The sequence below is a fragment of the Dryobates pubescens genome, chromosome 5, assembly GCF_014839835.1.
Source record: "Dryobates pubescens isolate bDryPub1 chromosome 5, bDryPub1.pri, whole genome shotgun sequence".
Taxonomy (NCBI): domain Eukaryota; kingdom Metazoa; phylum Chordata; class Aves; order Piciformes; family Picidae; genus Dryobates; species Dryobates pubescens.
The window spans coordinates 3203318-3221941 of NC_071616.1; the positions used below are offsets into that span (position 1 = coordinate 3203318).

Genomic DNA, 18624 nt, shown 5'->3' on the forward strand with positions numbered 1-18624 from the left:
GTGCTTTTCACATACAGTCAGCTCCCGTGCATCATCTCAGAAGCACCCATGAGGCATGTTTTGATTCCCTTAGTTATATCACCAAAGCGGCGTTCACCAAGGTAACTTTCATGGCACACTTAGTGTGACTAAAAGCTAACTTTCTCACAGAAGATAGAACCAAGCCCAAGACCTGGCTGGCATTGCACAACCTGTCACACGGAAGCAGGGACAGAAGGCCTCCCCAGAGCTGTACGTGTGCAGCTGGGGGTGATGGCATGTCTCCCTTCCCTGGGCAGAGGGACCAGAGATAACCCCAGGCACTGCTCCCGCTGGCACCTTACCCCATCACAGGGATTCCTTTGCAATCAGCATAGCATTTGGCTGGAAACATCATCCAAAACCTTTGATCCCTCCATTCTTCACCTAAGGGCAGCAGACAAATGAGATGGCTTCTTCTGATAGCAGAAAGGAATTTGCTGTTTCTTTCAAGACAATCAGAAAATCATTATTAGAGTTGTTCAAGTCCCAGTTTCATCATCTCCACTCCCCTCCCTCAACCTACATAATCACTGGATCATTACAAATGCTGCCTTAATTGATAAATTTTGTTTCATTCAATTTGGCCTTGAAAGCTGATTTTGAAATCAAAATCATCTCTGTTTCAACATTTACTTTAGAAGTGACTACATTTTAACTTCCCCAATTTGTTACTGTACTAGGCATTGGTCTTGCTAACTACTTAGTTTTCTTTGGTAAAGTGCAATCTATCACCAAAACCCCCCACAAACTAGCAAACAAACCCCCCCACCAAGCCAAAACAAACAAGAAAAACCCAACCCCCAAATCTTTTTTTTTTTAAGTTGCTTATTTTCTGATGACAGACTGAAGATCAGGGTTCCTAGGTCTGGCTCTGTGAATAGAAACCAACATCCACAATATCAAAATCAACAGTGACTAATCAGTAGCTCGCCAATGGTCACCATTTACATCATTTCCCTCACTGCCCAGGCAAGGACTATGAATGGAGACAGTCACTGATACCATGGAGGGTGTGTAAGTGCTCTACCAAGGACTCTGCAGACCATGCACATTCATCACTATAGATGGTGTTAGCAAGGACGTGGGAATCCCTCAGAAGCCCCTCAGCAACTAGAAGCACAGTGGAACGGGAATCACATTGAGCAAATCCAGATCTTTTCTGGGAGGTAGTATCCAAAGAATTGTGGAGAGGAACATGAAGGACAAGTAAATACACAGAAGCAACAAGTATGCTCTGAGTGTGGGAAAATAGCTTCTAACTGCACTTTGCCTTATCTAGAGTAGTCTTTTATGACTGAAAACTGACATTCAATTGAAGTCTGTGCTGCCTACCTGTAAAACCTTCAAGAGCTGCCAGTGCTTCAGGAAGAGCCTCAGCCCTCAAAGCACAGTGCTGACTGAGATGAGTTTATCTGAAATTATCCACCCATCATCACTGCATTGCCAAAAAGGTACAGGCAACCTGGAAGGTACTAATATGTAGAACCAAGACTACTCGAATCACAAGGAAGACTAAATGGGTGAAAGTCCTTTTAAGCCAGCACAGAAAAATCTTATGTGAGGATTGATTTATATCTGAGAAGTATCTGATAATAAAGACAGCAGAGAAAAGGACACAATCTCTGTGTAACAGTGTTACAACACCTGGAATTGGTGAGGAGGAGGCTAAAAAGCACTGAGCTGGAAGCAGTGTGTGGGAGCAGACTCTCTGGCCAGAGAACTGGGGTTCAGAATCAGTGAGCCGAAACCAGAATTCCTCTTCCACATCAAAGTCAGCCAAAACACTGAGAGGCTCCCCAGAAGCAGACATTCCTGAGAAACAATACTGAGCAGTTCTGTCCTAAGGAATATATTCCTGGGCCAGATTTGCCATAAATCTTGGACTGCAAATGAAATTGTGTGGTGTTCACTCACATGATGTGGATCCACAGCAGCTGCAGTTCTGCCTTGTGGACATTCCCCCAGGGATCAGTGCTGGGCCCCATCCTCTTTAACATCTTCATTGATGATCTGGATGAGGGGGTTGAGTCAGTCATCAGCAAGTTTGCAGATGACACCAAGTTGGGAACAGATGTTAGTCAGTTAGAGGGTAGAAAGGCTCTGCAGAGGGACCTCGACCGACTGGACAGATGGGCAGAGTCCAATGGGATGGCATTTAATAAGTCCAAGTGCTGGGTGCTGCACTTTGGCCACAGCAACCCCATGCAGAGCTACAGGCTGGGGTCAGAGTGGCTGGAGAGCTGCCAAACAGAGAGGGACCTGGGGGTGCTGATTGACACCCACCTAAACATGAGCCAGCAGTGTGCCCAGGTGGCCAAGAGGGCCAATGGCATCCTGGCCTGTATTAGGAATAGTGTGGCCAGCAGGAGCAGGGAGGTCATTGTGCCCTGTACTCTGCATTGGTTAGGCCACACCTTGAGTACTGTGTCCAGTTCTGGGCCCCTCAGTTTAGGAAGGACATCGAGACACTTGAACGTGTCCAGAGAAGGGCAACGAGGCTGGGGAGAGGCCTTGAGCACAGCCCTATGAGGAGAGGCTGAGGGAGCTGGGGTTGTTTAGCCTGGAGAAGAGAAGGATCAGAGGTGACCTCATTGCCCTCTACAACTACCTGAAAGGTGGTTGTAGACAGGAGGGGGTTGGTCTCTTCTCCCAGGCAACCAGCACCAGAACAAGGGGACACAGTCTCAAGCTGTGCCAGGGGAGGTTTAGACTCGAGGTGAGGAAAAAGTTCTTCACTGAGCGAGTCGTTCGTCATTGGGATGTGCTGCCCAGGGAGGCGGTGGAGTCGCCATCCCTGGAGGTGTTCAAGGGGAGATTGGACGTGGCACTTGGTGCCATGGTCTAGTTGTGAGGTCTGTTGGAACAGGTTGGACTTGATGATCCTTGGGGTCTCTTCCAACCTTAGTTACTGTGATACTGTGATACTGTGTGACATACCACTGCTTCGGTGGTCTGATTTGGGAAAGCCTTTACACCTTTAGGATTTGGTGACATCTTACTATGAATTGAGGATGGTGACTACTGCATAAATTCAACAGCAATGCGTCTGGCTGTGGGTTTTTGCCTGCATTTTACTGCTCAGCAATTAGCAGCTAGTAGTCACAGAGGTCAGCAGTGAACTGTAATAGTAATTTTATTTTTTTTTGGTAACTAGCTCTTGATGCTTTACATTATATTGTGGGAGCTGCTTACACTGAAACACTCTGAAGGAAGTAATAATTGCATAACACATATGACTAAAAGGCACATGCCTGAGCTAAATCTGAACAATGGCTACAGAAGCATTGTGAGGTTTAGACATCTGTTGTTTGGGGGTTTGCTGCAAACACTCTACAGAGCACTCTCACATGCAACAGAAGAGAAAACAGCTTTTTTTTCACTGCTATGTCACAGAATCATAGAATTATTTTGGCTGGAAAGGACCTCTAAGATCACTGAGTCCAACAATCAACCCAACACCACTATGCCCATTAAACTATGCCCCAAAGTGCTATGTACACACATTTCTTGAACACCTCCAGGGATGGTGACTTCACCACCTCCACGGGCAGCCTGTTCCAATTGCTGACCACTCCTGCAGGAAAGAAATTTGTCCTAAAAATCAAGCCTAAACCTTGCCTGGCACAATTTTAGGCCATTTCCTCTCACTTTTATCACCTAATACTAGGGAGAGTAGACCAACCTCCACCTCACTCCAACCTCCTTTCAGGAAGTTGTAAAGAGCAATTGAGGTCTCCCCTCAGCCTCCTTTCCTCCAGACTAAATAACCCCCAGACCCTCAGCTGCTCCTTCTAAGACTTGTTCTCTGGACCTTTCACCAGCTTTGTTGCCCTTCTGTGGACACCCTCTGGGATCAAAATGTTTGTCTTATAAGTGAGAGGCCTGAAAGTGGACAGAAGCTGTTCTGGGTTCTGCACACAGGTCTCTGCAGAGCAGTCTATGTCCTCAGGAGTAACTCCAAGTTTCACAGAGGTCTTTGAGGAGCAATGCACTTCTTGCTGATAGACTTCTTGTAGATTATACTACTGTTCAAGTAATTCTTGGTATTTTGTTGCTCATTTTGGACACCTGCCACTTATTGTTCCCAGCTGCAAAATCTGTGTGGTCCCTACTGCCTACCAGAAACTGGAACATATAGATAGAACTCAAGCCTGACTATATTTCCCATGTGCTTTTCTCCTACACATGCAGACAGCTTCTCTTTGCTAAGCCCAGTTGGCTTCCTAAAGGTTGAAGACAATTCCTGTGGTACTTTGCCTGCTAGAGGTACCAGCTTCACTGTACATGGTAAAACCTCTGTCCTATTTTTGCTGACAGGAGCTAGACTCCCTCTTGCTCTGGTGGTGTGTGCTGTGCCACATTCTTGATCCTAGCAGCAATTTTCCCTGTCATTAAGAGTGTCAGCATATAGAATAGGTGGCATGCAGTGCTCTGTCACCATATTAACATGTCCAGAATGAACTGGGCAGCATCCTTTTCACCAGCCCAGTTCCCTCTCTCTTTCCTGAGCACAAGTAGTTAATCAGTCACTCAGGAGGATGTAGTACATTCCCAACAACATGCTGCAAAGATGCTAAGGTTATCAACCTTCCTAAGTTTTTAACTTTGTTTTATTCCCTCACTATTTCTGATCCCTCCTTTTACTCCTGGACTGTTTTTTCCTGACTTTCCTTTCCCCCCTGAACTCTAATAGAAGCAGATTATACCCTAATGAACTCTAATGGGAGCAGATTATACCCTAATGAACTCTAATGGGAGTAGATTATACCCTAATGAACTCTAATGGGAGCAGATTATACACAAACCCCATTCTGCAGTGTCTTTTTGGTATGGTTTTGGCATGCCAAGACACCTGACACCAGGGATATTTGTTTTGCCTTGGAATTGAGTGAGCAATCTGGAGAACCATTGCAGGACTGCAGAGCTGCACAAGATGCTCCCCTCTACGGAACACAAACAGGGAGAAAGGTACTCAGCATCGCCTAGCACAAGCATTTCTGTGCACAGAGGAAACACAAACAACCCGTGTCAGCAGGCTGAAAACACCTGCTTGATCTGGTTTTTTGTGGTCACAAGGACTATGTGCCACCCTGCGTTTCACTGCTGGGTGCCCAGGGCACACCATACTTCAGCCAGGGTGCAAGGTCAGAGAGGGAGAAGCATATTCCCCTGTGGTGCCACCCTGTGGGGTAATGACAGATGACTGTGCTTTGTCGGTCCAAACCTCCCTAAAACACTCAGCAATGTGTGAACTTCCCCTCACTGCAATGAAGAAGAATCCTGCAATTCCAGTTACGTACCATGTAACTAGGCATGACTTGGAGACAGGCAAGTGGAAAGCCCTCTGCTGTTTCTTGGCTCATCCACCTACACGAGTAACTCCTAGAACATCTTCTTCAATGCAGAAAAGAGGGAATAACAGCATGAGTGGGTTTGAAACTTACTCTGCAGGTACCTGAACACTGGCGTGGTCTAGAGAGAGAACCTGGATAGTCTGTAATTCAGCTCCCTTCTCCCTGCATGGAAAATGTGTTCTGACACAAGTGTTTATCAGGCACCAAAAAATTCCCCTGCTATGGTACCTTTAGGGTTCACCAAGCAGAGCTTTGCTGCAAGAAGAGGCTTCAACAAGAGGTTGCTGTGACACAAACCTCAGTGGCTGGTTTCCCTCCTACAAGCGTTTCTTGCTCACTGTCTGCCACATCCACATCTGGACAAGGGCCCTCCAGCAAGCAGCAGGTCTGTTGATCATTCTCAAAGTCAGCCAACTGCTGCTTATGCTGCTGCTTTTTTCTCTTTTTCCACTACTAGTCACAGAATCATAAAAACATTCAGGTTGGAAAAGACCCCCAGGATCACTGAGTCCAACCCAGAACCCTACTCTACAAGGGTCACCCCTAAACCATATCTCCAAGCACCACACCCAAAAAACCTTTAAACACACCCCGGGCTGGGGACTCCACCACTTCCTTGGGCAGCACTTTCCAATCCCTGACCACTCTTGATGTAAAAAAATGTTTCCTAATGTCCAGACTAAACCTACCCAGTCACAGCTTGAGGCCATTCCCTCTTGTTGTATCACTAATTATCTGCGAGAAGAGATCAGCACCAGCCTCTCTACAATGTCCTTTCAGGTAGCTGTAGAGAGCAATGAGGTCTCCCCAGACCCTCCACTTTTCCAAACTAAATAGCCACAGCTCCCTCAGTCGCTCCTCATAAGATTTATCTCCAGGCCCTCCACCAGCTTCATTGCCCTCCACTGCACTCTGCAGCCATCAGATTGCCAAAAATTACAAAACACATGAAAATATGACACACAGGGGAGAAAATGAAAACTTCTAGAACCAAAAGCTGAGCAGATGAAGGATATCCTCTCAGGGAAGACACAGACTGAGTATTGTGTCTTCCATAGTAATGTACACTTGTCTCTTCTGTGCCATAAAAACAGCCACCTACCATCTGAAATCCACCAACATGGTACACTGGCAAGATATCTAGGAACAAGGTGGTCTTAGGTGGTAGCTGCCAAACTAATCACTTTAGGAAAGTTTCCCCAAGAAACAGAAGCAGCACAAACATGAAGCTGATCGGGCTCCAGAGGGCAGCACGGATGACAGGACGAAGCCAAGGGCTGCTGTAGCTCCCAGCAGATCACAGTGACAGCGACAGCACAGGATCAGGAGATGCCCAGAGGCTAAACTAGTTGTTGAGGCTGCAGACGTTTTCCTCTTGCCTGGATCGCCATTGGCTAGTGCTGGTGACTCAGCCGGCTCTGATGGTATATCTAGCGGCAGCACTCCTGCATGGGCAGAGATAAGGACCTGAACTGGAGCTCTTGCAGGTCTGGAGAATGGATCTGAAGATGTTCCTTGTCTTTGCTGTGTTTCTGCTGCACACTACCCTGAGCTTCCCCATTCAGGTGAGAGCACTTCCATGCAGTCTTCTAACTGACCTGGGGTGAAGCAGTGGAGACCCATTCTGATAAATTCTGAAAACTATTAGCAGTGTAACATAAAGCCAATCTCGTCACTTAGTGCTTCTCTTTGGCCTGATTTTGATGCTCTTGTTGCTACATTTATGACCTATGGAAGAATAATGCCTTTTGCCTCTTGATTTTTACAGGACAGCTATGAAAACAGCACAGCAAGTAAGTAGGATTTATCCTGTATTCTAAAGACACCTGTTAATTCTTGCCTGTGCACCATGCTCTTTGTCAGGGTGTGAGTGACCTGGCTCTGCAGCCTGTGAAAGCACTCTCAGGCCTTTTGGGTAAGGCCATGCTTCCTGAGTTGTTCCTGGGCTGAGCACTGAGGTGTTTTACATGTACTTTGGGGCATGATTTGTTAGGTTAATTGAGATGTGCTAGAATAGCCTTCAAAACAACCTTTTAATAAGCCATTTTGATGCCTTTACGTTGAGTGCTACGAAAGACTGCTACTCATTTGCCTCCTCAGTGCAGCAGTAAAAGGTGTCAAGAGGAAGCTAGGCTTTGTGCTGGGACAGAAGTAGTACAACCTTAGCTGAACAGATTTTGTCAGCTCAGGAAATGGAAAGAGGGAACTGCAGATCTCCAGATAAGATCTGTAGAAATACATCTGAAAGTATACTTGAACCCCAACAAGAAACTGCCAGGTTGGGTGTAATGTGTGGAGGGAGGAAGAGGCTTTGGAAAAATTTGCTTGACTTAGAGAAAATAAATGGCTAATGAGAACTGATCAGTTCTTTAGAGGCGTCATTTATGGCATGGAAGCAAAGGGATGATGTAAAAATCATAGTTCATTGTATCTGGAGCCAACTGAGGGGCACGCTTGCCCAGGTTCAAAGTAGTTGCTGGGACAAAGGCATGCAATGAGTTTTAATGTACCATTGTCAACTGTTTGCTGTGCTTTTTGAGACAGCTCTCAGTATTTGCAGTGCAGGGAGGAGATGAACTGTGCCATTTTGAAAGGTGCACCATGCCATATGTTCATCTGATCAAGAGCATGGCAGATCCTTCTGTGCTCTCACCTGAGCTTTTTAAAGGGTTTCAGGCTATATGTGCTTGGAACCTGGAGCAGAATTTCCACTGACTTTGATCAGTCAGTCAATCCAGTGCCTCTTGGGTGCATGCATTCTGAATCCAGTCAACTCATACCAAAAACCTTCCTCCTTCCAGAGGTGTTTTAAATGCCACAGATCTCTCTGATGCAGCTGGTAGGAACTAACTGAGCTTCTCTACCATAAACCACCAGCGCTGCTGTGGACTTCCATTGCCATGTAATCAAAAAACAGTCTGGACAGGGAGACTGAAGTCTTCTTGGCTCAACAGAAGTGATTCTGTTGCGTATTCTAGATAGATTATGGCTAGGAGGAGGTCCTCTCAGTATGTCTGGTTAATAAAGCAGTGTGAAAAGGAAAAGGCACTGCAAGGGGGCATAGAGCTTGCCACATCTTCTCTTGAAAAAAAAAAAAAGCTTAGAAATAAGAACTACTTGGTTAACTGTTCTCTGTGTCGGTGACAAGGAAGAGTGCAATTAGTGGCAAGGTGGAAGAGATTGCCAGAAAGGCTTGCGGCATATCCACCACGCATCAGAACGGGTCTCATTAACTGTAGTCAAAGAATAACACAGATAAAACTGTTTCCACCTTAGGGAAAGCAAACAAGATGACCTTCTAAATGTCTATGATAATTGTTACAATGAAGTTTCTGCTCAGAAAGTTATGTATCAGACCAGACTTTCCACTTCTGTGTATCGAGAAAGCAGCATTTGGTAGAAGTAAGAGACCTCGCACTAGAAAGAGACCTTAGGACTCAGAATGGTTTCAAACTGCTGAGGGTATTTACGCTCTGTTAAATTGGGGCTTTCATCCCCTTTTATAGCTTTACAGTTTGACACTGTGAAAACCGAGAGGGTTGTAGAGCTGGTTCACCTGCAGCAAGGAAATTCATGTTCCTTTGTCATTTTCCACACTGGAGCTGATAAAATGCTTTGCTGATTCTCAGAGAGCAAATGACAAGGATTCTGTCCCTCAGCACCATCTACTGGGAATGTTCAAAGCTGTTGCTATAAAAATCAATTTAATTTCTGTGCCTATGCATTGGTTGCTGCACCTGGCTCTACTCCAGGCAAAGGGACCTGCAAAAAGAGTTCCCATGGCTGAGGGACCTGTGCCATCGAACGCTGCACAGCTGCATTCAAAATCTAATTTGTCCCTTTTTCTTTTCTTCTTCTTCCTTGCATTTTGCAGCAACAGAAGCTACTGAGGTAAGGACAGCTACAGCAGCTCTTTTGATCACTTTGGGGTTCAGCACTATCTAAATTGAGGTCAAGACTCACATACTCCACCCTGAGCAGGAATGTCTTCTCAGATCAACAATGTAACAAGGAGCAGTTTCCATTCATCTTCCATTTATTGCTCCACAGTTCCCATGCCCCAGGAAGCTTTTGCCTTCTCTGGGGTCATAGACAAAACTTGCTTTTTCATTTCTGCAAGGCAAAGGAAGTGTGGCAATCTGTTTCGTACAGCCATGGCTCCCACAGCTGGACACCCACCCTCACAGCTCCCTAGAAGCAATACTGTCCCTAGTTTTGCTGGGACAGAATCCCAAGCCAGCCATTGGCTGCATGCAGGCCACTGGCAGTTTGTAGTCAGCCAGGACAGGTGACTCAAGCCGCCTCTTAGGTCTATCTCATCCCATAAACCTCACATTCAATGAAGGGAATTTTGCTGAGATCATCCTGACCCTGCTCCTCTTCCCTCTCCTGAGGTCTGCCTTCCCATCTAGCATGACTTTTGCTGGGCTGAGTACAACTTTTATACACTGGCATTGATTTGAACTTTGCTGTTTCATTAAACCTGTTCTAATTTCAGCCCAGGGGGCTCCTCTCTTTTTCCAGATGCCCCTTCTCTGCTGGGGAGGGGCCATGGGGTGATGGAGCAACTCCTGTAGTTTAGCCCCAGATATGGGCTAAGCATAGGCAAGTATTTACTAGTGTTGTGAGGTGATACTGGGAGGATTTCATTGGTCATTTCATTAACATTTCACTTCTACTAGTGGGGACATTAATAAATCTAAAAGATCTGAAGCTTACTCCACACTTCAGATTATGTTTCCAGAGTCTCCTAGGATGATCCCTTTATTATATCCATATTTGCCTAGATATGATAGAAGAATACCTACCACAGTAGATGGCTATACATGGTGCAGTATATAAAAGCTCAAGATTGCACTAGTGAAAGATACTTTCAGTGGCAGCCTGCACAATGTGGATCCCTTGTATGTTATGTTATTAACCATTTATGTTTGATGTAAACTGTGAGATAATTCTAATGTAAGATAATTCTTGCAGGTAACTACACAAGAGGATGCATATGGTATGTATTATTCAGTGTCAATGTAGTGATTGTTAGCCACCCAGTTGCTCCAGAAAATAACTCATGCTTAACCCAGACTGATCTTAAAGAAGACATGCTAGATCAATACACTCCCTGCAACACTTTGTGCAAAGCAGTCTCTTGGGCCAGTTGCTTGGACTTGCTGAAAATCTTCAGCTGTTAACTGTTACTAAAAATAGCTCTGCTTGGATAATGTCCTGACTTAAGTCACTTCCAGCAGCAAGCAGGAGGACACTCTCCATCCTTTCTTGCTCCTAGTGACTTGTGTTGGGGATATGGGGGTGAAGTGTGTGGGCAGAACTGTGCTGAGTGTGCAAAAGGAGCCATACAGGAATTTGGGACAACACTGAGTTAGAAGAGACATCTTCACCCTAAAGTAGGATGTCTAGGGTGAAAAAAAGGAGAGAGGGAAAGAGAATGCTCTTGCCACTGGATTCATGACAAAATGACTGCAGCCAGGAGGTTCACAACATGTTTGCATGGCTGAACACTACACCAGTCCCTGAAAATAGGCTCTGCAAATTCTACCTTAGATCAGAATGTGATCCAAGTGAATTCCTGGAAACTCAGGTTAAAAAATAGGATGCCTCTTTTCTCTGGGAACGAGAAAGTGACACTCTCGTATTTCTGCACAGAATCTCCATCTACTACAGAGTCTGACTTGGAGGATGAAGTTATTTTCAACAGGATTCTGGAGGTTAACAAAGGTAATACCACAAATGCCCTGCTTGTAACGGGTGCCTCTTGGTTGCTTCTTGGGGGTGATGTGGGAGGCACAATGTCTTGCCACAATCTGTGCAAATATTTTGCCCATCTTACATACCACCACATAAAAGATGATCAGAAACAGGCCACAGGGACTATGTTGTCTGCTGAAACCCCATGCCATCTCACAGTGTCAATCCTGAAGATGATACCAGCTGTTGAAGCAACTAAACCATCCAGGTAGCTTCTTCAGCTTTAGTTCCTGACATCTCTGTCATCCTTTGGACATAAAAAGAGAACTGGGATATCTGGATGCTTTATTATTTAACTGCCTTTCTACTGAGTGCAAGCATCACTTCCAGTCACATGACTGTGTAGTACAGTCCTGTGCCCTGCTGCAGACTTCCTGTTCCTTGATGCTTCCAAACATTCCCTGATCAATCAGCTGGATGTTTCCCCCTTCAGCAGTCATTCAGGAAGCTTTACTATTGTCTGTAGAGATGGACACTAAGCATTTCTACAATTTTCTCTAGACAATACTCACCCTCTCTTTAGTATGCTTGCCTTCTTAGTTTGCCTTCTTGGCACCTCCTGCCTTTGCCCAGCACCCTTCCTGGGCAGATATTTGATGCCATTTGTTCAGTACCACCTAATGGACAATGAAACAGTACCAAGATACAGCATCCCTCTCACTACTGCAATTGCTTTCAATTGTTCCCTATCTTCCCTCAACTCCATCCAACAGAGCTGGAGCTTCCCATCTCTCCTCTTAGCTAAGAACACAGCAGCAAAGGTGGAGAAGCAGATAATGATGACCTAGCCCAAAAGACCATTTACCATGCTAGCCAGGAGCAGATGATGAGGGACAAACTGAAGAGAAGGATGAATAGAGAGTGACACTTCTCCAAGGGTGCTTAGCAAGCACCCAGCAATCTATAGCTCAGACACTTCTCTTCTTTCTCTCTCACCATAGACAGCTCTAGGTACTTGTTAGAAGGTGACATAGTTCCACAAAGGGTACGGAGTGCCTTCAGCTGTCGCCAATGCAACTGGCCCAAGTCCAGCGATGGGATTGTTCGTATCCCCTATGTCCTGGATCCCACCTACGGTAGGTGTAAATCTCAATCTTTCTTTTTTTTTTTCTCCAGAATGGATTTTATCCAATAAGATTTAGGTAGAAACTTACTTCAGGTAGAAACCTACTTCTAGAGGCCAAACAGTTGGTTAAATCAACTGTAAGGAATTCCTTGTGCAAGCACCTGAGAGTTACAATTTGCAAAGACCTGGACAGGAAAAAGAAGAGGTTCAATTACTTTGAAGTTTGCATCCATGATGTTTTGGGTCTGGTCTCTTAGTCCAAGAGACCAGACCATTCCCTTTACTGGTACCTGACAGATTCTCTGCCTTTGTCTTGTCTATAGTAGTGTGGTTTCAATGGACTTCATTAGCAAAATAACTTCCCATAGCTGTCTCCAGTGTCCAGGCAGAAGATGCATCACCAATCACCACTTCACCTTAAAACAGGAAGATGAAGAAAAAGAATGCTCCCATTTGAATCCATTTGGACAAATATCTGGATAAAAGGGACCTTGTGCCAGGCTATTGATATCTTAAATGAAATTCATTACTGAGCAAAAGCTCTGCAATGAATTGACATGAGTAACAGAGCCTAGACTAATGTTTCTATCCCTTATTTACCCTGGTTTTGAGCACGTATGAGAGATTTTAATGACAGCGGCCATTGTCCTTGTGTGACCCCCAAAATGAACCCTTTATTTTCCAGAGGAGAGCCACATCAAAGGGATCCAGGATGCCATGGCAGAATTTGAAGCACTGACTTGCATAAGTTTTGTGAAGCGCAACGAAGAGCGTGACTACCTCAACATTCAATCTGCTGATGGGTGAGTTGAATGATAGATCAATGAGCTCTCTCTATGCTGCTTTTCTGTTCTTCATTCATTCTCTGAGACCTCAGAGTGGGAAGCAGAATGCATTTGCAGGTGAAATTTTATCGCAGTGCCTTGGGTACCTTGCTAGTGCCAGGACTCAGGAATGACATCAGAGAATCAGCAAAGACACCAAAGTGATGCAAGAAAAGCACCAGTAAGGTGGAAAATGTATCTAAGGTCTTGTATTCACAGATAACTGTGAGTCTTACTTGCGCAGGCAAACCCAAGTTCAACTTGTGAAATAAGCAGTTCTCTGCATCACACTGGCTGTCAAGGGCAGAATTAAAGCCTTTGAGAAAAATGTTCAAAACCTATTGGATCAGAAGTGCTATTCATTGTAGCTCCAGCTCTGATACAGTGTTCAGTACTGGGGGGGAGGAGGGAAGAGATTATTCCTAGAGAGTCAAAGTGTCTGTTTGAGTAAAGACAGAATGCAGGAGCCTCCATGCCAGGAAGCTTTAGTGATAACAATATTGTTTGTGGTTCTTTATGATATAGTCACTTTTGCCCTTCTGTAGACTCAACCAGAGTAGGCAGGAAGGAGCCCTCCTACTTCCACAAGATATGTGAAGCAAGGTCCTCTGTACTGCTCCTTTGCCTTCCTGGCAATAAATATCCACTAAGTCTTCTCTTGGTGTGCAATATCTCCCTCAGCTGCTGGTCCAACTATGGGAAAGTAGGAGGTGGACAGATTGTGTCTGTGATGAAAGGAGGGTGCACGTGGAAGGGAGTGATTCAGCATGAACTAGAGCATGCTCTGGGCTTTTTGCATGAACATTCTCGAAGCGACAGGGATGACTACGTGAGGATCATGTGGGATTACATCAGTCCACGTAAGTACCTCTGAACTTCTCAGTGTAGAAACATCCTGCTGTTGCCAGCTCTTACTTCTTCCCTGAAGGGAGAAGACAGGAAACATGTTCTAAGTGCAATGTTATATATTGCAGAAGACAGACCAGACTTCAAGAAATTTGAAAACTCCAAAAACCTGGATCTTCCATATGACTATTCCTCAGTAATGCACTATGGCCCGTAAGTAGCAGCACACATGGCTTGTGTTGGCACTCAAATCCCATGTTAGAATCAGTTTCTCTAACTCCCTAATTCCCAGCTTCCCTCTTTCCCCTTCTGAGAAAAACACCAAGGTAGTTCAGACAAGGTGCTCCCTAAGGTTAACTCATTATCCTTTAGCCTTCCACTTGGAGCTTGGATGCAAAGGGCATCTTGAGATTGAGTCCACTTCTAGTACCTAAAGGGGCCTACAAGAATGAAGAAAGTCTGTTTTGCAAAGCCTGTAATGATAGGATGAAGGGCAGTGGCTTCAAACTAAAGAAAAGTAGGTTTAGATTTGATGTTTGGAACAAGATCTTTACCATGAGGGTAGTGGAAGGCTGGAGCAGATTGCCCAGGGTGGTTGGGGTCCCAGCCTTGGAGATACACAAGGTGAGGCTCAACAGGGCTCTGGGCAACCCGATCTAGTTGACAATGTCCCTGCTTACTGCAGAGGGGGGTGGACTACATGACCTTTGGAGACCCCTTACAACCCAGACCATTCTATGATCTTAATCAAACCTATCTGAACAGCACTGTTAGCCAAAACTCAAGTGCTACTCCTGTTCTCCATTGAAAGCATAGCATTAAACCCTGAAAGAAATTATTGTATTGAAAGAACATAATCTGTGTGTGTGTGTGTGTGCAGATATACATTCTCTAATACCACTGGAAAAGCAACTATTGTCCCAATTCCTGACCAATCAGTCCACATTGGACAAAGGCAGGGACTGAGCAACTTGGATGTGGCTAAAATCAACAAACTTTACAACTGCCGTAAGTATCTCAAAGTCATCCTTCCATGTTCTACTCAGATCCTTCACAGGGATGTTTGGACATACTCTGGAGGGAGTAGTTTCTAACCCAAAGCTGTGAGATTATTCTCCTAAATTCATGGTGTCTGCTGGGGTTACTGTGGGAGAGAATGCAAAGGTGAAGCTGGAGGCACATTGTGATCACTGAGAAAATGTTTTCTGTTTCCAGGCTAAACCAAACACATTCACCCTTGGCCTGCATGGCTGCTGTGCAACAGACCTAGCTGCATACCATGTTGTACACTTCACTGCAGTAATCTGGTTTCTTACAGCTCAGGAGACAACTAGAAACCCCACAGAGCTGGACATCTCTGTTCCTCATTGCAGTTTGTACTTAAGGCCTGAGCCAAACCAGCTGTAGGCTCTTCTGAACTGGAGGTGTCCTGATGCCTTGTCCTGTTTTCAAACATTGAAGCTAATGTTCTAAATTTGTATTTATTTTTAACTCTTTAACCTCTGCTAGAAGAAGCTCTACCATACAATTGCAAGGGGTTTATTCGGTCAACAGGGGAAAAATAGGATGAATCACTATTAGCCCTTGCACAGAGGAAAGCCCAAGTCCTCTTCAGCCTAAAACACTGCAGTGACACCACATTTGCACCTCACTCTTCAAACATCACTTGATTTCCCCATCTCAGTCACAAACACTGTCACCGTTTGCAGTGAACTGAAACCTCTTGCCCCCTTTATGCACCATGCAAAAAAGAGGACAACACTGCTCTTCATGCTTATCAAGATGTACCAGTACTCTGGCACAGATGCTAGCGGATCAGTGAATCAAGACCAGTCCATTCTGAAGAGACTGCAATCACTGCAGTGGGAGCTTCTGTAAGCCTGGCTGCTGAATCAAACCTTGTTTCTTCCTCAGGTCGCTGCAGCACTATTCTCGATGCAGCATCTGGTTCACTAAGGTCTGCCAACCACCCAAGTAATTACTCAGATAATACCAACTGTGTCTGGCTCCTCCGAACCCGATCCAAAAAGGTAAACACAGGTTAACAGTGCTCCTAGGATATGGCTCAACTTACTTCTTTCTATGTAAAGCACTTTGCACTTCACATGCCAGTTGCCAGATAAGATCTTTTCCATGGGAGAGATTTCTGATCAGTCCCTACTTCATGTCCTTAAGCCAGATATGGGCAAAGACAGCTGCAGAGATGTGATCTGGAAAACCTCCCTGCGTTGGACTTCAGGTTTGCAAAATCAAGTCAAAGAAACCTGAGATTGGGAGCATTTAGTCACAGGCCCCTTAGATCTGAACCCCTCGAGCAAGGCTGGGCAAACAGTTCTAGTTTGGGACAGGCTGCAGCTTGGATTCAGTCTCTCTTAAAGAATGCTCCATGAAAAAAATCATATACATGTGTCTTAAAGGCTGATTTTTCTCCTCCCTTCCAGATTTCTCTGCAATTTCAGGCCTTTGATCTGCAGAAAACCAAAGACTGTCAGGGTGATTATGTTAAAGTTTATGATGGATCTAGCAAGTCTTCTCCAGTTCTCATGGACAAGACCTGTGGCTCAAAGACACCCAAGGAGCTAGTTGCTTCAGGCAATCTCATGCTTGTAGAGTTCGTCACAGATGGTGCTAAAACAGCTTCTGGTTTCCAAGCCACCTTTACTTCTGGTAGGTCTGAGAACAAGAATGGCTCAGAAAAACAATCTGTGTCACATCAACCCTCCTCTTCACAGAGGAAAAAACACAGTCTGAGGAACTCCTCCTCTATACAAGACCCATCTCTTCCTACCTTTTAACATAAAGGATCAGACCTACAGTGAGATCATTTATTCATGCAGACAGGTGGGGCCATGCCCAGGACAAGGGTGTTAGCCAGGTGATTCTGTTTGCCTTGCCTCTCAGGTGTATGCCATGGCAAAGCATAGGCTACTGAGGGTAGCAGCAGTTTAATGTTACTGCTAGTGATGCTGCATTTGGATGTATTTCTGCTGATCTGATGCTCAAAGGGACTGCTCCTCTGGAAAAGATGTGGTTTGTCAAGACACAGTTCAGAGGGTGAACCAGGTCACTCAGCTCCATGCCAGTATTTCAATGATCAGGATCCCCACGCTCACCTAAAATACATTCTCTTCAGTCCTATTTAATCAATAACTAAGGCCACAACCACACAAGTTACCACAAGATTCCCAGTCAGTATGCATCAGCTACAGGACATTGTACTTGCCATGGGACAAAAACAAGCACAGAGTTTAAATAAATCCAACAAAATCCAGTGACTTAACTCTATACCCAAGCAGCAATTTTGCATTGCCTCAATGTAGTATCTATCCTGTCCACTGCAGCTATGGAGGGAAAGAGCCTCCATCTCTGTACCAGTTTGTGCTCATGATCCGTTGTTAACCAGTTGTGTTAGCAACTACAAAGCAATCTCAGTTGTCAGAAAAATGTGATTTAATATTCACATATTTTAGAGATACTACAGTTTCTTCAGGAGCTCTGACAGCTAAATATTCTCTACTTTCACTTACAGTGAGGATCCAAAGGAAACCCAGCAGCCGCAACTGACTTGATGAAGAAGAACCAATTCTGTGAATAGCAAAATGATGTGTTTCCTACTTTGCTCATATCCTGGCTTGGACTGGTACAAAATTTAATGCTAATAAGAATCAAAGTTTTCATCTCCCTGAAGGTTTACTCCCCAAGCCATATAAATGTATGAATTCTCTACATTCAGTGTGCTCCTCTTTTTGTCTGCACAGTTAAGTTATTGCCTCTTTCTATTTAACAACTGAATAAAAAGCTTCATATTAAAAACCAAAAGGTTTCCATGGTTTCCATTTCTGTTTTCATAGAATCAATAAGGTTGGAAAAGACCTCAAAGATCATCAAGTCCAACCTGTCACCCAACACCTCATGACTACTAAACCATGGCACCAGGTGCCACGTCCAATCCCTTCTTGAACACCTCCAGGCATGGGGACTCCACCACCTCCCTGGGCAGCACATTCCAATGGCTAACAACTCTCTCTGGGAAGAACTTTCTCCTCACCTTGAGCCTAAACTTCCCCTGGCACAATTTGAGACTGTGTCCTCTTGTTCTGGTGCTGGTTGCCTGGGAGAAGAGACCAACCCCCACCTAGCTACAACCTCCCTTCAGGTAGTTGTACAGAGCAAGAAGGTCTCCCCTGAGCCTCCTCTTCTCCAGGCTAAGCAATCCCAGCTCCCTCAGCCTCTCCTCACAGGGCTGTGCTCCAGACCCCTCCCCAGCTTTGTTGCCCTTCTCTGGACATGTTCAAGAGCCTCAATGTCCTTCTTATATTGCGGGGCCCAGAACTGGACACAGTACTCAAGGTGTGGCCTAACCAGTGCTGTCTCTTCCATACACATGACCACTGCACTACCACTTCTTAGTCCCCCCCACCCTGACTTAGCCACAAGAGTATGTCTCTCTTAAGTATACCACTGATGTCGTCATGGGTTTGTGGTGGGTTGAAAGGAAAGGCCCAGCTTCCCCTCCCCCACTAAGAAGAAATAGCCACAGCCGGTAAAGCGAAAGGGAATGCTGTATTTACAAAAGCAATGACCGCAGGGCATTTATGTACACAAATATACCGAGTTTACAATATACACAGAAATATACAGCAAACAAACAAAACAGGAATAGGACCCCCTAGCAGAGGGGGCTTCCCCCTTCACCCCCCTACCCCCCCTTCTTCCTCCAAAGAGGGTTAGAAAGAGAACAAGGGGAATTAGC

General features: G+C 45.2%; 1 protein-coding gene across 1 annotated transcript; it reads left to right on the plus strand.

The window, feature by feature from the left end:
- Positions 1-6871: 6871 nt before the first annotated feature.
- LOC104305568 (astacin-like metalloendopeptidase) lies at positions 6872-17435 on the plus strand. The gene is made up of 13 exons (XM_009906427.2): positions 6872-6940; positions 7144-7168; positions 9250-9266; positions 10353-10377; positions 11034-11105; positions 12077-12211; positions 12887-13004; positions 13707-13885; positions 14000-14084; positions 14752-14879; positions 15786-15901; positions 16313-16538; positions 17401-17435. Exons 1-13 carry the CDS (start codon positions 6872-6874, stop codon positions 17433-17435), a joined length of 1230 nt encoding a protein of 409 aa, XP_009904729.2.
- Positions 17436-18624: the final 1189 nt, after the last annotated feature.